The sequence below is a fragment of the Mobula hypostoma genome, chromosome 18 (assembly GCF_963921235.1).
Source record: "Mobula hypostoma chromosome 18, sMobHyp1.1, whole genome shotgun sequence".
Classification (NCBI taxonomy): Eukaryota; Metazoa; Chordata; class Chondrichthyes; order Myliobatiformes; family Myliobatidae; genus Mobula; species Mobula hypostoma.
Window position 1 is genome coordinate 37,797,144 of NC_086114.1, and position 19,817 is coordinate 37,816,960.

A 19,817-nucleotide genomic window follows, 5' to 3' on the forward strand; every position below is an offset into this window, starting at 1 on the left:
GGCAGGGTGGATGCTGCATGGCAGGACAGGATTTAGAGATGCTAAGGAAGCATCAAACACACACACACACACACACACACCCATACCCGTTGTTTTATGCACTGCAATTGCATGCATATTGGTTTGTGATCACGTTGATACGCATGTTTTATGCACAGCGTATTGTGTGTACTCATAATAATCAAGTATTCTATTTTCAGGAGTATTGCGACAGCAAAATGTCTCTTCAATGTTGCAACAGCTGCGATTTTTTTTGTTATATTTGTGGTGAGCATACACTTAAATCTCTAAGATGGAGCATGACTCCTCTTATTAAAATTTTGGATGTAATCTTGGTGACCAAGACAAAGCCTGGGCTCTTCACATTTGTTGTGCAATATGCACTGTCAATCTTAGAGCTTGGCTCAGAGGTACTTGGAAGTCAATACCGTTCATTGTCCTGATGATATGGCGAGAGCAGAAGGAGCATGTGACAGACTGCTACTTCTGTATGTCCAGTGTATCTGGGTTCTCTGCTAAAAACAAGAAATCCATTGAATTCAGCCACGAGACCTGTGCCACATGACGATAGTCTTCCAGTACCAAAGCCACCAAAGACATGGAGTCCAGAGGAGGCAGATGAAGATGCCATGATGCATGAGCCCAAAATGGAAAACAACACTGCACCAATACAGATATTGAACCCTGTATATTGAGTGAGTCTCATCTGATAACCCAATCTGAGTTAAATGACCCGGTCAGGGACTTGGGTTTGTCAAAGGCAATAGCACAATTACTGGGTTCAACACTGCATGGATGGAATCTACTGTCATCAGGCACATAAATTAAGATAAAGAATTTTGATATTTGAGAGAGATGTTTGCCAGAATAATTGAAGCCTATACTGAGAAAGGCATTTTTATTGGTCCACAAATCAAACAGGTCATCAATGGCAGCCAATTCGAAGAACTTCTAGTGGGATCAGAGAAAATCACATGGAAGGTATTCAAGGATGTTGTTGAAAATTTTCTTGGCAACTACAGAGCACCAAACTACTTGCAGCTGGTTGACAACATGCTTCAAGTATACAAAACCATGAAGTGCAACATGCCACTAATGATTCACTTTCTGCATTTTCATTTAGAATTCTTCCCTGCAAATCTTGGCACTGTCACCAAGACATTGCCGTCATAGAGAAATGGTTCAAGGGCAATTGGAATCCATCAGTGCTGGCTGATTATTGTTGGACACTTAAGCGAGAGGTCTCAGTACAAATGAAAATCATCAACAAAACATTTTAGCTTCATTAAAGCATTGCAAAGCATCAGCACCGTTATGTAATTAAATGCATTATATTCAATAAAAGTTAATTTCTTGTTCTTCAAAATCCTATGTGATAGACGTAGCCCAAAATTATATTAGTGTTCAGCTTCAAGCAGTCTATCATAAACAAAAGAAAATTTCTGAGGAAGCAACAGTTTTGAAAAAAAAAATTGTTGTCCAGTGTAATCAGCTCTTTGGTTTTACTGATGTGGAGTGAGAGATTGTTGTAGCTGTGGCACCATTCAGCCAGGTTTTCAATCTCCCTCTTATATGTCAATTCGTCACCACCTTTGATTTGGCTACAACAGTGGTGTTGTCAGTAATTGTAAGTGTCCTATTGGAGCTGTACTTAGCCTCATAGTTGTAAGTATAATGTGAGTAGAGCAGGAGGCTAAACACATGATCTTGTGGTATACCTGTGCTGATGATGATTGTGGAGGAGATGTTGTTGCCAATCCAAACAGACTGGGGTCTGTCTGTAAGTGAGGAAATTGAGGATCCAATTGCGTAAGGTGGTATCCTTGATTAGTTTCAAGGTGATGATGGTATTGAATGTGAGCTATAGTTAATGAAATGTATCCTGATATGTGCATCTTCACTGTGCTGTTGTTCCAGGGTTGAGTGAAGTCAATGAAATGGAATCTGCTGTTGACCTGTTGTGACGGTAGGCAAATTGGAATGGATCCAAGTCACTTATCAGGCAGAAGTTGATATGTTTCATGACCAAACTGACAAAGCACTTCATCACGGTGAATGTAAGTGCTATGGACAACAGTTATTGAGGCAGGTTACTAAGTTCTTCTTGGGCATCGGTGTGGTTGAAGCCTGTTTGAAGCAGGTGGCTACCTCAGACTGCCAGTGAGAGAATGAAGATGTCAGTAAACACTCCAGCCAGTTGATTAGCACAGATCTTCAGGGTACAACATCTGAGCCAGATGCTTTCTATTGGTCCAATAGCAGTTGAATATTGTGAACAGTTCTGGGCCCCTTATCTGAGAAAGGATGTGCTGACATTGGAGAGGGTCCAAAGGAGGTTCATGAGAATGATCCCAAGAAAGAAAGGGATAATGTACGAGGAGCATCTAATTGCTTTGGGCATGTACTCCCTGAAGGAATGAGGGGGATTCTTATTCCAACCAATGAGAAGCTTAGATAGAGTGGATATAGAAAGGATGTTTCCACTAGCTGGGGAGTCTAGAACCAGGTGGCACCACCTCAGAATACAAAGACATCCCTTCAGAACAGAGATGAATATGAATTTCTTTAACTAGAGGGTGGTAAATCTGTGGAATTCATAGCCACAGATGGCTGTGGAGGACAAGTCACTGGGTATATTTAGAGCAGAGGCCGACAGGTTCTTAATTACTAAGAACATCAAAGGTTATGGGGTTAAGACATGAATATGGGTTGAGAGGGAAAATAAATCACCCATGATTGAATGGTGGAGCAGAATTCATGGACCAAATGGCCTAATTCTGCCCTTTCACCTTATGGTCTTATGGTCTAAAATAAAGCAGGAATATTGCTGGTTCTTAAGTAGGTGATGCCCTTTTGGAACATTGAATATATAGTATGACTCTGAATAAAAGATTTGGCCAGATTTGGGAACAGCTTCTTTCCAACTGTGATGAGACTGCTGAACGGATCCTGACCCGGATCTGGGCCGTACCCTCCAAACATCCGGACCTGCCTCTCAGTTTTTTTTGCACTACCTTACTTTCCTTTTTCTATTTTGTATTTATGATCTATAATTTAAATTTTTATTACACATTTGTATATTTACTATCGATTTCTACTCCAGGGAGCGCGAAGCGCGGAATCAAATATCGCTGTGATGATTGTACGCTCTAGTATCAATTGTTTGGCGACAATAAAGTAATAAAGTAAAGTAAAAGTAAAAAGTAAAAAGAAAATAGGAGGACAAAGAGGGACTGGAAAATATCTCCATCAGACAGAATTAAGGAAAATCTCAAGGGATTTCTTGAAGTATATTAAGAGCAAGAAGATAATGAAGGAAAGGATAGTAGGAATCAGAGACACCCTATAAGGAAAAACACATTAACTTTGCAAATTTCAGAGAGGGACAGGGTTACTTTAGAGCATGTTAAAAGGAGGATGTAGTAGATATCTTAGTGGGTATAAAAGTCAGAAGATCCCCCAGGTCTGTTGAGATGCACCTCAGACCATTTTGTAGGCAAGGGAAGAGATTTCTGCAGCTCCACCTGTTGGATGTAGTAACTCATGTGTTGTCAAGTTCAGAATCAGAATCAGAATCAGGTTAATTATCATTGGCATGTGTTGTGAAAGAGAGTTCAATGCAATACATAATATAGAAGAAAAAAAATAAATATATAAGTAAATCAATTACAGTATATGTGTATTGAATAGATTAAAATCATGCAAAAAGCAGAAATAATATATACATATATATAAAAATAAGGTTGTGTCCAAGGGTTCAATGTCCATTTAGGAATCGGATGGCAGAGGAGAAGAAGCTGTTCCTGAATCGCTGAGTGTGTGCCTTCAGGCTTCTGTACCTCCTGCCTGATGGTAACAGTGAGAAAAGGGCATGCCCTGCGTGCTGGGGGTCCTTAATAATGGACACTGCCTTTCTGAGACACCACTCCTTGAGATGTCCTAAGTATTTTGTAGGCTAGAACCCAAGATGGAGCCGATTAAATTTACAACCCTTTGCAGCTTCTTTCAGTCCTGTGCAGTAGCTCCCCGCCCACCCTCCCCAATACCAGACAGGGATGCAGCCTGCAAGAATGCTCTCTACAGTACATCTATAGATATTTTTGAGTGTATTTGCTGACACACCAAATCTCTTCAAACACTTAATAAGTATAGACGCTGTCTTGCCTTCTTTATAACTGCATCAATATGTTTTGATCAGATTAGGTCCTCAGAGATCTTGACACCCAGGAACTTGAAACTGCTCACTCTCTTCACTTCTGATCCCTCTATGAGGATTGGTATGTGTTCCTTCGTCTTACCCTTCCTGAAGTCCACAATCAGCTCTTTCATCTTACTGACAATGAGTACAAGGTTGCTGCTGTGACACCACTCCACTAGTTGGCATATCTTACTCCTTTACGCCCTTTCGTCTCCCTCTAAGATTCTACCAGCAATGGTTGTATCATCAGCAAATTTATAGATGGTATTTGAGCTATGCCTAGCCACACTGTCATGGGTATAGAGAGAGTTGCACAGTGGGCTAAGCACACACCCTTGAGGTGCACCAGTGTTGATCATCAACGAGGAGGAGATATTATCAGCAATGCATACAGATTGTGGTCTTCCGGTTAGGAAGACAAGGATCCAATTGCAGAGGGAGGTACAGAGGCCCTCCATGATTACATTGCCATGATTACAACTATGGTGATGAAGTGCAGTATAATGAAAAACATGCTTACAGCAACAGCGCAGAAAGAGAGGGTCAAACAACACAGTATATAAATCATGACTCATTTATATATAAAATGATATCATACAGTGAAAAGAAAGATAGTGCAAAGCAAGGCCCTCATGCAAAGTTAACACACATAGTTGAACAAGTCCTGCCGAAGGGTTTTGGCCTGTAACGTCAGCTGTACTCTTTTTCTAGATGCTGCCTGGCCTGCTGAGTTCCTCCAACATTTTGTCTGGTGCTCAGACATAGTTGAAAACAAGTCCATGGATTGTGCAAGAGGTAGTGTTCTGTCACCGAGGTAGGATTAGTGTTGTGCACGTTGATTCAAGAACCTAACCATGGCAGGAAAACAGACATTCCTAAATCTGATAGAGTGGCACTTCAGATTTCTGGACCTCTTGTCTGATGAAGCATCGAGAAGAGGGCTTGATCCAGATGATGGGTTTCTTCATTTTAGGTGGTGTATTTCTGAGGCAGAGCCTCCTGTAGATGCTGTCAGGAGGGTTGTGTCTGTTATGGACTGGGCTGAGCTCAGCTGTTCTCTGTAGCCTCTTGCATTTCTGTGAATACCAAGTTGTGAAGCAACCAGTCTTTGAAGAAGCAAGAACGTTTGTTGATATGCCAAGTCTCCTTAAGCTTCTAATGAAGTTCTCCGTCTACCTTTGTCTAATGATAAATCAGCCTTCCCCTAGTTCAGTGCCTTCATTTCTGTATCACAATTATTCTTTTCCTCAAAAGTTAGATATAATTTTTAAATCTCTTTTAGCCACAGGTGAAATAGCAAATGCCAGCTTTATTCAAGAGTGGCAGCTGGAATAGTTGAGGCAATTATAGCCCTTAAGTCTAACATCAGTAGTAGGGAAGGTATTGGGAAGGGTAATGTACACTTGAAAAGAAAAGATGCAAGAAAGCATAGTGTTGTTGGTGGCAATCTGATCTGACTGATGTCACCACCAGGTTCAAGAGCAGTTACAGGTACTTCCTTTTAACCATTCAGTTCTTGAATCAACTGGCAAAATCCTAATGACTGCAGTTTAACAACACTATGCACTTTGCACTAAAGTGGGTTTTGATTTTTTGTTGTTCAAATAGTGTTTACTTTGAAAAATGGTGCATAATTTATGTTTTTCTTGTCAATGTTGCTTTCATGATACGATGTTTTAACATTGTACTTGTGCATATGAAAATATCCTCAACTTTGACTTCTGAAACTTACAAGAAAGTAACTATATATTTATATAATTGTCCTTATTTTGATTGAAATACTAGCAGGTACATTAATGGTGGAGAGGTGATGGGATTTGCAGAGGGAATTTGAAAGTTCAATTCATGGCCATCAACTGTATATCACTCCTTGGCAGGATTAGACCCAGATTTTCAATAGAATGCTACTTCTTTCAGCTGATCAGTAACTTCCCAGCTGCTGAGCACTGTAGTTTTAAAAGTGCATTTGTCATCAATGACTGAGCCACAGTGATGTTTTACAAAATGTACTACAGTTGAGCTTTGATGAAATCAGAGAGGATCAAGTTTCAAGCCATCACTCCTGCCAGAGGCCAGTCCAAGTAGAGTCCCACACCTGACATCATTTTGAGAAAATAGCAATCAGGAGTTTGCAGCTTTCTCATTGACAAATCCTATTGAGTGTGAGTGGGCACAATGACTAGGGAAGCACACCAGTACTTCTACTTCCATAGAAAGCTAAGGGAATTTGGCATGCATCCAACAGCTCTCACCAATTTTTACAGATGCACAATAGAAAGCATTCCTTCCAGATGCAGTATGGCTTGGTATGGCAATTGCTCTGCCCTAGACCATGTCATTGCAGAGTTGTGGACACAACTCAGTCCATCACAAAAACCGGTCTCTTCTCAATTGTCCCTCTCCACACTCTCACTGCCTCAGGAAAGCAGCTAATATAATTAAAGACCCCGGTCATTCTCTCTGCCCCCACCCCTACCATCACCAGGCAGAAGGAACAAAAGCACCAGTCGGCTCGAGATCAGCTTCTATCCCACTGCTATAAGATCCTTGAACGGATCTCCTGTATGTTTAAGAAAAACTCTATCTTTCAGTCTACCTTGTCATGGTCCTCCTATCTTATTTAAAGTTTCTTATATCTTGTATCTTATTTATATCTGTGTTACACTTCATCTGTAACTCTAACACCGCATTTTGTTACTGCTTCTCTCTTGTAATACCTCAGTCATATTTATGATCTGTCAGGATGGTAAGCAATATTACACGCACCAATCAAAACAGTTACCAATTAGATTGAAGTAACTTTCAGATCATGGTATAATTTGAAGTATTTGTGTTGATGTGAAGTATTTTTAAGGTGAAATAAACACAAAGGGCCAGATATTTATCTTATTTATTGAGATACAGCATGAAATAAACCCTTCCGGCCATTGAGCAAAGCCACCAGCAATCCCCTAATTTAATCCTAGCCTAATCACAGGCCAATTTAAAATGATCAATTAACCTACTAATCGGTATATCTTTAGACTATGGGAGGAACCCAGAGCACCCGGAGGAGCCCCACATGACCATGGGAAGAACATACAAAATCTATACAGGCAGTAGCGGGAATTGAGCCTGTGTCACTAATACTGTAATCACTGTGCCAACCATTGTGTAAACACCCTGTGAATTTCCTTGTACCATTTTACTGCATTAATGCCATTGCAACTATAATTGGTTTTCAGTATTGCTGCATTGCATTACTAAGTCTTGACTATCTTCCTAGTGCCACAATACATCTTGGTGTCTAAACACAGGGCCAATAAGTTTTATCAGTCACCAGCTACATTTAAAGACAGTATTTGTAACATGATTGGATACCATGAACTCGCTACTTTGATTACTTTCTACATCTTTGTGCATCTCTTCCACTTCACTTTGCATCTGCACTCCCGCCCAAGCTTTCTGTAGACATTTGACCACTTCTTTTTCTGACTGTTGCTTCTGAAGTAACAAAAATATTTCCTCTGACTCTCCCTGGATCACCTCAAAGGCCGTCAACTTTCCTATGACTGTTTTCAGTCTGTCTTGTTCAACTGCCTTAGGCTGACATTATTTCTGTATTTGCTGAGACAGAAGGCCCACCAGGGGCTTTTGGAGTTTCTGAGCTGTGTCCACATTGCAATATAGTTCTCACTTCAAGCATCCCTCTAAAAACTGCTTAAACTGGGCCTCAGGCTGGATGGCTTGGAACTGGAAGGTGGAGGGAAGCTGAGGAAATGGAGAGGGTGAGACAAGCTGACTGGAAGTGGAAGAGGATCCAAGAAGGAAGGTAGTGAGTGTAGCAGGAAGAAGTTCTACACCAGCTTGAACTCTGGGCTGAGGAAACTCACTTTAGTGAAGTCACACAGGGTGAATCTGAAACCAGAGTGTGGGGTGGTCAGATGCCAATGTGTGTCAATTGAGGGTCCACTTTAAATAATCACTGAATGCAGAACACCCATACCAGACACAACTAACTTGACAAGTTTAAACAAAGCACAAGGGCTTAACAACTCTATTTGAGAGAACAATGAACAAATACAGGTGCAAAGCCAGCAGGGCTCATGAGAGAGTTTTCTTGCTTCAGAGCTCGATCCCCAGGTATCTGGCACTCCTCACCAAGAGACACGTTTTGTTGGTTGTTGAAGTTCAATGGCCACCATATGTCATAAGAGGTCACATAGTGCACCTTTCATTCCACAATGTGAAGTTTGGAACATGAAATTGTCAGGATCTGGATGGACAATCCTCACAGCAACAGTCCTGAGCTTTATCCCCGTTGTACTCAGATACTTTAACCTTGTAGCCCTGAGTAAGACATGACAGGTGGGAGATGTCACATCTCAAGAAGGATAAGTTGGTAGGTACACTACACGGTAGGAGCATTCATCCAGAAGGGATTTTTGCCATTATGTGGTGACCTTTGCACTCAAAAATGAACTAGCTAGGTATCTCAACTACTCCTCCCCATGAAGAGTGAGGACTCCAACTCAGAGGACTGTACAAGACAGTCAGCAGTGCATATACAGATGAGGCCAAAGGGGACATTACCTCACCCTTGAGGTAATTCTAACCTGCCTCCCACAGGGAGACAACTCGTTCTCTTGGGTCTCTGCAGTGCCAGAGAGAACGCAACCCTCTAGTTTGGTGTGATCAGCAAGCAGGCACTAGGGAAAACTAACTCAGTGATGTTCTCCTCCTGACGAAAAACAAAAACTGAAGAACCCTAGCCAACTCTGTTTTGTTAGTAAGATAGGCAAAAGAACCCAGGGTAACAATGCTGGTCCAAACTCTGTCCTTATTTGAATGAGAGTTCAGAAGTGTGTCCACACATCTTCCCATGGTTGTGCCAGGTATTGATGACAGTGGGAGTGACTGCTTCATAACTTGCTCTGTCATCTCCATTCGACTAGCTCTGAAACAGCAGTGGCATTGAGACTCTACTGCAAGGAAGTCGATGTTGAGGGTCCCAAGGACATTGGAAAGATGGCTCAGCTCAGTCAGCGTGTCATTGACAACATATTGACCTCATCAACCTACAGAAACTGCACCAATTCCACAGCAATTGGATCAACCTAGTTCCACCAAAATTAGCACCTATGAGGAAACTCTTGCCTTCTTTGCTAGAAATCTCTAGAAAGGCTTGATGAGAATGGCTAAGATATGCAGGAGCTAATTAAAGCCAATGCAAGAAGTTCTTTGAATGAAAATTCCAGCATGCTTCAAGGGAAAAGAAATAGCTTAACAGTCACTTTAAAGCAATGGTTCAAAATAAAGGCTGTGATCTCAACAGGTGTAGAGTAGAAAGAGCATAGGAAGTTCAACTACTCACGAGCAATTGTAATGTATGGGTTCTCTGGTGCTTTCAGGAAAATCTAGTCGTATAGCCAACCTTATACAGAGTCAATAATATGGCGTTTCTGATTTATCAATAACAGTGGCTGCTGGTAGTCACAGGTTCTCTCTCATTTGAGCACCCTCATAGCAAATGATCTAGTTCAGCCTCACATCTATCTGAATGACAAATCATATGTCAATATCTCTGTTGGAAGAAGCCTTGCAGAGAAGTTGGGTCTTCAGCTTGCACATCTAAGAAGAGGACACACCAGGGATCTCGGAAATACCATAATTGTGACTCTCTTCAAGAAAAGACAAATCCAACTGCATTAACTAAAGGGCTGCCCTCTTCTCTACCTCAGGTAAAGTCATCATTCTGGTTCTTCTCCAGTGATGGTTAGAACTGCTCCTAGAGTCTGTGCGCAGTTTCCCTCCAACTAACAGACATGGACACAGACATAAATCACATCAGCTCCCAGACATGCAGGAAGAAAGTTAAGAATTGAGAAAGAAATACAGTGTTGAAAGAAAGAGATTAACCATGGATAGAGATTAGTGCAATGACTAATGTAGAAATAACAGCAATGTTAAGCATGAGTTGGGTGTTACAGAACAATGGTTACCCACTCAATTCCTGATTTGTAAAATTCTCACCCCACTTCCATCAAATGATACCAGATTTTACAGTTTACCTACATACAAGGACAAACTTATAACAGCCAATTAATTTATCAACTTGCACGCCTTGAGAGGAAACCAGAACAGTTAGGAGAAACTGATGTGTTTACAGGGAGAATGTGCAAACTCTGCTTCTTCGGTCCTGGATGTCAGGATTGAAACCTGGTTGGAGTGGCGAGGCAGAGCTCTACTAACTGTGTCACCACACTGGCAATTGTGGTGGCTTGTAATTTGTCTCAAGTAGTATGGGAAACATTGAGCTCACTTGAAGTCTTAACGTCAAAATATTGGCAGCAATTGATTACACTAAAAGCATGGAAACCACATCTGATTCCCATCTCTGGTGAGACAGCGCCACCTCCAGGCCAAACGAACCAACTACAAGCTCGAGATGCCCATGGTTGACACTTGGTTTGAAACAAGCGAAGTTAGGAAGATTTAAATGGATATCTTTGTAAATTTGCTAGTGTCATCAAAATAGCCCACAAGGAACACAATACCTGTAATTAAAGTAAAATATTGCCCTGAAATCACATCTTCAGCTGTTAACACTAGATGGATCATCTTCAAGTTATTTCAGACAGGACCACTTCTGCATGCACGGTACTGCACAATATAATAACTTACTGCACCATCTAAAATTAACAAATGCATCTGAACTAAGCTTCCACGTGTGAGATTTGCTGTGAAATGTCAGAGTTCCCAATAAAAATAGGATAACAAATGCATTGGAACTAAGTTTCTTCCGTGTTAAAAATGAAAAATACTTGGGTTAAACAAAGTAACTTTCGTTGATTTCAGACTGTTAAATTAAATGCATATGATGATGCCATCCATGTAGCATCCAAGCAGTTACCACCATTCAATTACATGTGCACTAATGACTCCAATCCGCATTGTTGATACACCAAAGTTTCTCATAACTAGAAGGGAATTGGAAGAGATACCAACACATCTCCCTTCATTCTCGGCTGGCCTGAGGAGGTTGTACAGCACCAAGCAATCTTTCTTGCATATAGATGAATTCCAGAATATCCACGTACCCACAACTCAACAGCCTCCACATTCCTGGAGAATACCAATGAGAAGCAATTTCACTTTACCGCAACCACTGCATTCATTAATCTAAGGAATGCTGGTTTGAAACTGATAATAGGTGTTTATTATTAAGGATGAAGTTTCAGGGTACTTGGAGATTAATAATAACTTAAGTCAAAGCCAGCATGGTTTCTGCAAAGGGAAATCTTGCCTTACAAATCAGTTAAGAGTTTGCCAAGAAAGTAACAAGCAGGGTGGACAAAGGAGAGGCAGTGGATGTCATTAACTTAGATTTTCAGAAGGCATTTGATAAGATGCCACACAGGAGGCTCCTTAACAAGATCCTATGGCATTACAAGAAGTACACTGGCATGGATAGAGGAATGGTTGACAGGCAGGAGGCAGCGAGTGGGAATAAAGGGGGCCTTTTCTGGTTAGCTGCCAGTGACTAATGGTATTCCTCAAGGGTCAGTATTGGGACTACGACTTTTCACATTTGTCAATGATCTGGATAATGGAATTGATGGTTTTATGGAAAAGTTTGCAGATGATAAGATGAGTGGAGGGGTAGGTAGTGCTGAGGAAGCAATGCGATTGCAGCAGGACTTCAGACAACTTGGAAGAAAGGGCAAAAAAGTGGCAGATGGAATACAGCGTTGGGAAATGTAAAATAATCTGCACTATTGTTCCTTTTACCAAAATGCATTATCTAAATGGGAGAAGATTCAAACATCAGAGATGCAGAGGGACTTAGGTGTCCTTGTGCAAGACTCGCAGAATGTTAATTCACCAGTTGAGTCTGTGACAAAGGCAGCAAGTACAATGATGGCGTTTATTTCGAGGGGAATAGAATATAAAAGCCTTTACAAGACATTAGTTAGGTCGCACTTGGAAGTATTGTCAACAGTTTTGGGCCCTGTATCTTGGAAAAGATGTGTTATCATTGGAGTCCAGAGGAGGTTCGCAAGAAATGATTCTGGGAATGACGGGGTTAACACGAGCAGCATTTGGCTGCTTTGGGAGGATTACTTTGTAACCGACTGAACGTTGAAAGGACTAGAGAGGGTGGATGTGAAGATGATGTTTCCTGTGGTGGGGGTATAAAGAATTAGAGGGCACAGCCTTAAAATTAAGGGGCAAGCTTTTATAACAGAGGCAAGGAGGAACTTTTTAGCCAGAGTTGTGAATCTGTGAAATGCTCTGCCACAGACTCCAGTGGAGGCAACGTTTGTGGGTACATTTAAGACCGAAGTTGGTAGTTTCCTGATTGGTCAGGGCATTAAGGATATGGCAAGAGGGCAGCTGTATGGGGTTGAGTGGGATCAGGGATCAGCAATGATGGAATGGCAGAGCAGACTCGATGGGCAGAATGGTCTAATTCTGCTCCTACATCTTATGGTCTTATGGAAAAGGTAACCCTTTATCCCATTTCAAGGATTCCCAACCCACTTTTGAAACAGCACTGTGGTCAAAAGAAATCAAAATACTAAACATTCATATGCACATCATAGAAAACAAATAAGCTCAGGAATCATTTGTCCAAAAGTTACCCCTGGCAAATAATTTAAAATGCGCTGGTGTAAAGCAGCGGTCCCCAATCACCGGGCCGCGGACCAGTACCAGGCCGCAAAGCATGTGCTACCGGGCCGTGAGGAAACGATATGATTTGGTGATAGGAGTCAGCTGCACCTTTCCTCATCCCCTGTCACGCCCACTGTTGAGCTTGAACGCATGCGAGGTCATTACGCACGCGTCATCCATGTCAGCGCAGGAAGGAGATCAACTCCTCAAGCTTGCAAATGACGGCGGGCTGAAAAGCGTGTTTGACATAACATCTCTGCTGGCATTCTGGATCAAAGTCAAGGCTAAATATCCTGAGATAGCCACGAAGGCACTGAAAACGTTGCTTCCATTTCCAGCATATCTCTGCAATAAATGCAACGAAAACTAAATTGCAGAATAGACTGGACATAGGGAACCTCCTTCGAGTATTGCTGTCTCCCATCACCCCTCGATAGGACCATCTTGTTGCAGGAAAACAAGCCCAGGGCTCCCACTGATTCAGCGATATTGGTGCGTTGCAATGATTTTATATGTTCATACGGGGAAAATACGTGCTGTGTTTAATATCCAAACGTTACTTAGAATGTTATGATGCTATTGACTTACATAACCATATAACAATTACAGCATGGAAACAGGCGATCTCTGCCCTTCTAGTCCATGCTGAACGCTACTCTCACCTCCTCCCACCGACCTGCACTCAGCCCATAACCCTCCATTCCTGCCCATATAGCTGTACAATTTTTCTTTAAATGATAATAGGAACCTGCCTCTACCACTTCTACTGGAAGTTCGTTCAACACGTACTTCAAGCTCCCCTGATAACTGGCTTATCGCTATATTCATGCGAGGAAAATATGCGCTGTGTTTAATATTAAATTCGTTAGATAAACCCTTTTAGAAACGAAATTGTGTATTAGCCACTTATCACCTGTATTGCATTCATGATTTATACCCCCACTCCGAACAGAATCGCCAAAAACGATTTGTAGAGAAAAGTCGGCACGTACACGCATGCGCACTGGTGCCCGCGCAAGGCTTCATGGTCATTATAGTCTATTCCCCCCCCCGGTCGGCCGGTCCGCAAGAATATTGTCAATATGAAACCGGTCCACAGTGCAAAAAAGGTTGGGGACCCCTGGTGTAAAGGACTTATTATAAATCTGGCACATTGGATCTACCAAATGCCCAAATGTGGAAGTCAATGAAGAACATGTTAAACCTCACTTTCAACTTGGGAAGTTACATTCATGATTCACTGGTGAAATGATGTTAACAAGGCTTTATTAAACTGGAAGAGTCACTGAATATTTTAAATTGCTGTAATATACAGATATTAATAAACTATTGCACAAGGTAATTTCATTTGACACACCTTATATTCCCATTATAACTTCAATTTTACTTGCTGAAGAAAACAAAGGAGATGCAAAGCTGTTCTAAGTCAACCTAATGTCCCACAAACAATAGATATCTCAGCTGAGGTTTAACATCAACTCCTTTTGATTAGGTTTATTCCACTGGTAATGGGACACAAGTACACTTCACAGGAAGTCATCCAACTTCTTTCCCGTTACTTCCTTCTGTTTGCGCCACTACTTGACAGTATAGTTGCTACTCGGATGAAGATGTTTAATGTATCCATGTAAATCCCCATGCATCTGTAATAAAGAATAAGTGTTAACATCAATAGACAAAACAGATTTAAATCAGGGTGTTAGTATAGCCTAATCAAGGAAGGGATAAAGGGATCAGGATAGGTTTCTATTTGTTCAACATCTGTTAGCTCTGCTTGGGTTTTCCTGACATCTGGCCAGGTTTCTGTAAAGTCAGCATGTGGGCGTCCAAAAATATCTGGATGCACCCTAGGTTAGTTCCTGTGGACCCATCTCCTGAAAGTATACAAGTCCAACATCTGTTGGATTTGCCTGGGTCATCCCAATATCTAATAACACACCAACAATGCCATGACTGAGCACCAGTGATCACAAATCAAGGTTCAATTCCTGCTGCTGTCTGTAAGGATTTTGCACATTTTCATCTGACTGCCTGGGTTTCTTCTCACATCCCAAAGACGTATAGTTAGGATTGGCAAGTTATTGGTATGCTACATTTGCGCCAGAAGTGAGAGGAGATTTGTGGGGTACCCTCAGCACAATCCTCGGACTGTGTTGGTCGCTGATTTCGCTGCATGTTTCGATGTACATGTGACAAATCAAGCTAAAAGATTACTAGATAAGAAGCCTGTTAAATCAATGTCTGGCTTACTTGTGAACCAGGCCTCTTGGATACAATGATCAGCAATCCTCCTGCACTCAAAGATCCTCTCAGATGTATCAAAAGATACATCCATTTGGTAACCATGCAGTTAGAAATAAGGTCAGTGTCAGCTTACAGCTGTTATACCAATAGTCCAGTTTCAGAGTTGAATCACGTCTGAATAGTTGCTGCCTCTGTAGCCAACTGATTGTCCAATTAAGAAAATCCTCACTACAGTACCGGGGGTGGCTGGGGAGGGGGGTGGGAAGCACTATACCCTCATATTAACCATAGTCTCACACTTACCCAAGATATTCACTTTGTTCTTACTCTTTCCCATTTCAACGGTCTTCAACCTGAAATGTTAACTCTTTCTTTCCACAGATGCTACCTGACCCACAAGGTATTTCAAACACTGTTTTTAATTCTAGATTTCTAACATCTGCATTTTCATTTGTGTTGAATTCTCTCCCAAAAATGCAGAACTTTAAGTTCTCTTCTGGTCTCTGGCAGGATTTCCCTGTCTTTTTTGTCACATTCACCCTCAGCAGGCATCTCAATGACAACCTTGGTCTCACTTTCTCTGCAACTAATAACCAACTTGTTTTGTGCCTTAATGGTTCTGATGAATATTCTTTGAGCTGAAAAACCTTTCAAAAGATACTGCCTGACCTTTGGTGTATTTTCAACATCCGCAGCTTTTGGATTCTCTTGGTGCTTAGAGGTTTGACTGTTACAGGGAAAACAACAACAATTTTCTTTTTTTTTAACCTTTATACATAATCACCTGAATCCAAGGGGGACCAATATCCTTGCAGGCAGGTTTGCTAGTCATTAGGGCAGATTTACAGTAATTTGGCGGGGGGGGGGGTTGGGAACTGAAGTGATAGGGCAGAGGGCAGTTAGTATACAAGTCATGGAGTATGCAGTGAGACTGAGGAAGGACAGGCAGATGATGAGGCAAAATTGCAGTCTGTGGGATGAGTTGGTGCAGCATGGGGTAAAATTAAGGGTGATGAATACAGTGCTGATGGTGTTATATTTGAGAGTAAGAGACAGAGTGGATATTGCACAGTCGGAAAATGATAATGGAGACGTAGTAATGGGGGATAAAAAACTGGTGGACAAACCTAGAACACAGAACAATACAACACAGGTACAGGCCATTCCGCCCACAATGTTGTGCAAAATCAGCTAAAAGGTAAATCAAAAACACCCAAATACTAATCCCTTCTACCTACATCATGTTCATATCCCTCCATCTTCCTTACATTAATGTGCCGATCCAAACATCTCTTAAAAGTCTCCAATTTATTTGCTTCTACCACTATACCAGGCATCCACGACTATCTTGAATAAAAAAAAACTTACCACTCACATCCCCATTGAACCTACCCACCCCCTCACCTTCAATGCATGCCCTCTGGTATAACACATTTCAGCCCTGGGAAACAGATACTCTCCATCCACTCCATCTGTGCCTCTCAATCTTGTAAACCTGTATTAGATCTCCCTTCAGCCTCCAGCACTCCAGAGAAAATAATCTAAGTTTCTCCAGCCTTTCATGATAGCATATGCCCTCTAAACCAGGCAGCATCCTAGCAAACCTCTTCTGTACCCTCTTCAAAGCCTCAACATCCTTCCTATAGTGGGTCAACCAGAACTGTATGCAATACTCCAGATGTGGCCCAATCAGAGTTTTATATAGTTGAAACCTAACTCCTTGACTTTTTAACTCAATGCTTAACTAATAAAAGCAAGGATTCCATAAGCCTTCTTAACCACCTTATTGACCTGTGTAGCCACTTGCAAGGAGCTATGAACTTGGATCCCAAGATCTCTCTGCTCAGCACACTGTCTCCTTCATTTGCACTACCGAATGCATGATGCAATGCCTTACATTTATCCGGATTAAACTCCATCCTGAGTTTCTTAAAGTAGCTGAAGAGATTGTGGAGGCATTATTAATAAACTTCCAAGAACCAAGAGATTCTGGAACGGTACTGGAGGACTGGAAAATTACAAATGTCACTCCACTCTTCAAAGTAGGAAGATAGAAGAAAGGAATTTATAGACCAGTTAGCCTGACTTTAGAGGATGAAAAGTCTATTATTAAGGATCAGGCACATGATAAAATAAGCTGTAGTCAGCATGGTTTCAAGAAGGAAAAATCTTGCCTGACAAATCTGTTGGAATTCTTTGAAGAAATAACTAGCAGGATAGAAAAGGTGAATCAGTTGATGTTGTGTACTTGGATTTTCAGAAAACCTTTGACAAGGTACGGCACATGAGGTTTCTTAACAAGAGTCCATGGTATTACAGGAAAGATTGGCTGACTGGCAGGAGGCAAAGAATGGGAATAAAGGGGGTGTTTTCTGGTTGGCTGTAGAAACTAGTGGTGTCCTGTTGGGACCGCTTTTCTTCACATTATATGTCAATGATTTGGATGACAGAATTAATGGCTTTATGGCCAAGTCTGCAGACAATACAAAGGAGAGAGGGGTAGGTAGTGTTCAAAAATAAGAGGTACAAAGGAACTTGGAAGCCCTCATTCAGGATTCTCTAAAGGTTAACTTGCAACTGGAGTCAGTAGCAAGGAAGGCAAATGCAATGTTAGCATTCGAGAGGACTAGAATATAAAAGTAAGGATATAATGCTGAAGCATTGGTTAGACCACATTTGGGAATATTGTGAGCAGTTTTGGGCTTCGGTTCACAGGAAGTTCAAAAGAAAGATTGTAAGAATGTTAACATATGAGGAGTATTTGATGATTCTGGGCCTGTACTCTCTGGACTTTAAAGAATGAGGTGGGATCTCATTGAAACCTATTGAACATTGGAAGACCTACATAGAGTGGATGTTTCCTATAATGGGGGAGTTTAGGACCAGAGCACACAGCCTCAGAATTGAAGGATGTCCACTTAGAACAGAAATGAGGAGGAATTCCTTTAGCCAGAGTGCAGTGAATCTGGAATTTATTGTCACAAGCAGTTATGATGGTCATTGGGTGTACTTAAAGTGGAAGTTGACTGGCTCTTCATTAGTTGGGGCATCAAAGGTTACGGCAGAATGCAGGAGAATAGGGTTGACAAGATAATAAATCACCCATGATGGAATGGCAGAGCAGACTTGATAAGCCGAATGGCCTCATTCTACTGATGTGTTATGGTCTAACATTCCTGAGAAAGCTTAGACTGAATAATCATTAGATGACACCTATTACCAACACAATGTCCTCATTGCAAACCCTTCCAAAAACATGCTATTCCAAATGCTAATCAACTGCAGTAGGAAACATTTAAAGGCACAAGGAAAGAATCTAAAAGACAGGATTGTCATTCAGTTGAAAAACTTGCAGACTTGAAAAAGAATTTGTAACAATGACCTTGTGTCAATTCATGGTCTAGAGATTAAAATGAATTTTGGTGAACACCATGCATTTATACAATCCCTATAAAATGTCCTTATCATATGAAGGCTGTTGTAAAGTCAGAGGAATGAAATTAGCTAAACGACTGAAAATTCAGTTCTAGATGGATTTAACAGAGTGGAGTAGAAAGGTTTCAAGGATTATCACTAAACCAATGTTGTAAAGATACCAGTGGACAAATGGAAGGTGATACAAAAAGGCAACAAATTTGGAGAAATGCAAAATTCTTGGCAAATTGTAAGGGGGGGGGAGGAGGATGATCAGAATATGAGGAATGTCAATTTGAAAACTGGACTACGGACCAATGAAGGCAAATAAATGCATTAGTGAGGGTGAGATGTAATCAGGATACAGTTGTAAATAGTGCTAGGTTATGCAGGATTGGAGATGGGACCCAGCTAATGTAACTATTCTGGAGGCAGATGGCCTATGAGTTCTGTGCACCAACTTCACTCTGGCAGTCTTTCATGAGCCAAGATCTTTGAGGTGCTGAAGATGCAAAAGACTTTTCCTTTTATTTCTTATACACAAGTTAACTTTATACTCACGCATTGATGGGATCAAATTTCTGAACGCCATAAGCCGGGTACATCTCTGCTCGTTTGATCACCTTCTGGGTATCGTATAGCAGGAACATTCCAAAAAGCACTAACCCTCCATAGACAGCTACAGAATATAAACCAGCACCAAATACAGAGGTGGGAGGCAGGAACATGGAGCCTGAAGATACAAGAATGTACAGATAAGCCACAAATGGATTAAAACCTTGTTTAAACAGTTGCAGCAATCTTTCTTAAGTCACTTACCTAAAGAGGAAGCAAACACTAAGCCCAGTCCAACAGCCAATGGTCCACCCATGTTCAGGAACTTCTCACTTGGGGCACACATAGCAACAGTGGAGAGACCTCCCACAATACCTGCTGTGTACCACGCTGCTCTGATCAGCAGAGGCCCACCAAGAAGGGTCACAGGAGCAACCACTGCTCCCATCACTCCTAATCAAAATACACATTAAAAATAATCAGTTTCTGAAGTACACACATTTAAAGATTTCCTTTAAACATTGGAACTGCAGAATATTGAAACAAAAACTCCTTGAAAGTGCATTGCTTAAATGTTTTTGGGAATTTAGGTGTGGCTGAAGGCCAGAATTCATGCTCATCTTTAACAGTTCTTGTGAAAGTGGCCACAAGACACATTCGTGACCTGCCACAGTCTGTCTAGTGAAAACGTTTCTATGGTGCCATGCCATTCCCCACCATGCCTGGAGATAAACAAGCTTCTGCCCCCATA

The 19,817-nt window shown here is 41.4% G+C and overlaps 1 protein-coding gene across 1 annotated transcript in view; it reads right to left on the bottom strand.

The window, feature by feature from the left end:
- Positions 1-14,105: 14,105 nt before the first annotated feature.
- The window catches only part of ghitm (growth hormone inducible transmembrane protein), a 39,980-nt gene continuing 34,268 nt past the window's right edge, over positions 14,106-19,817 (bottom strand). Inside the window, exons 7-9 of the mRNA XM_063070755.1 lie at positions 19,331-19,519; positions 19,073-19,244; positions 14,106-14,496 (exon numbers count right to left, since the gene is read on the bottom strand). Coding sequence (XP_062926825.1) covers positions 14,409-14,496; positions 19,073-19,244; positions 19,331-19,519 — 449 coding nt within the window. The 3' untranslated portion in view covers positions 14,106-14,408. The remainder of the gene's footprint in view (positions 14,497-19,072; positions 19,245-19,330; positions 19,520-19,817) is intronic.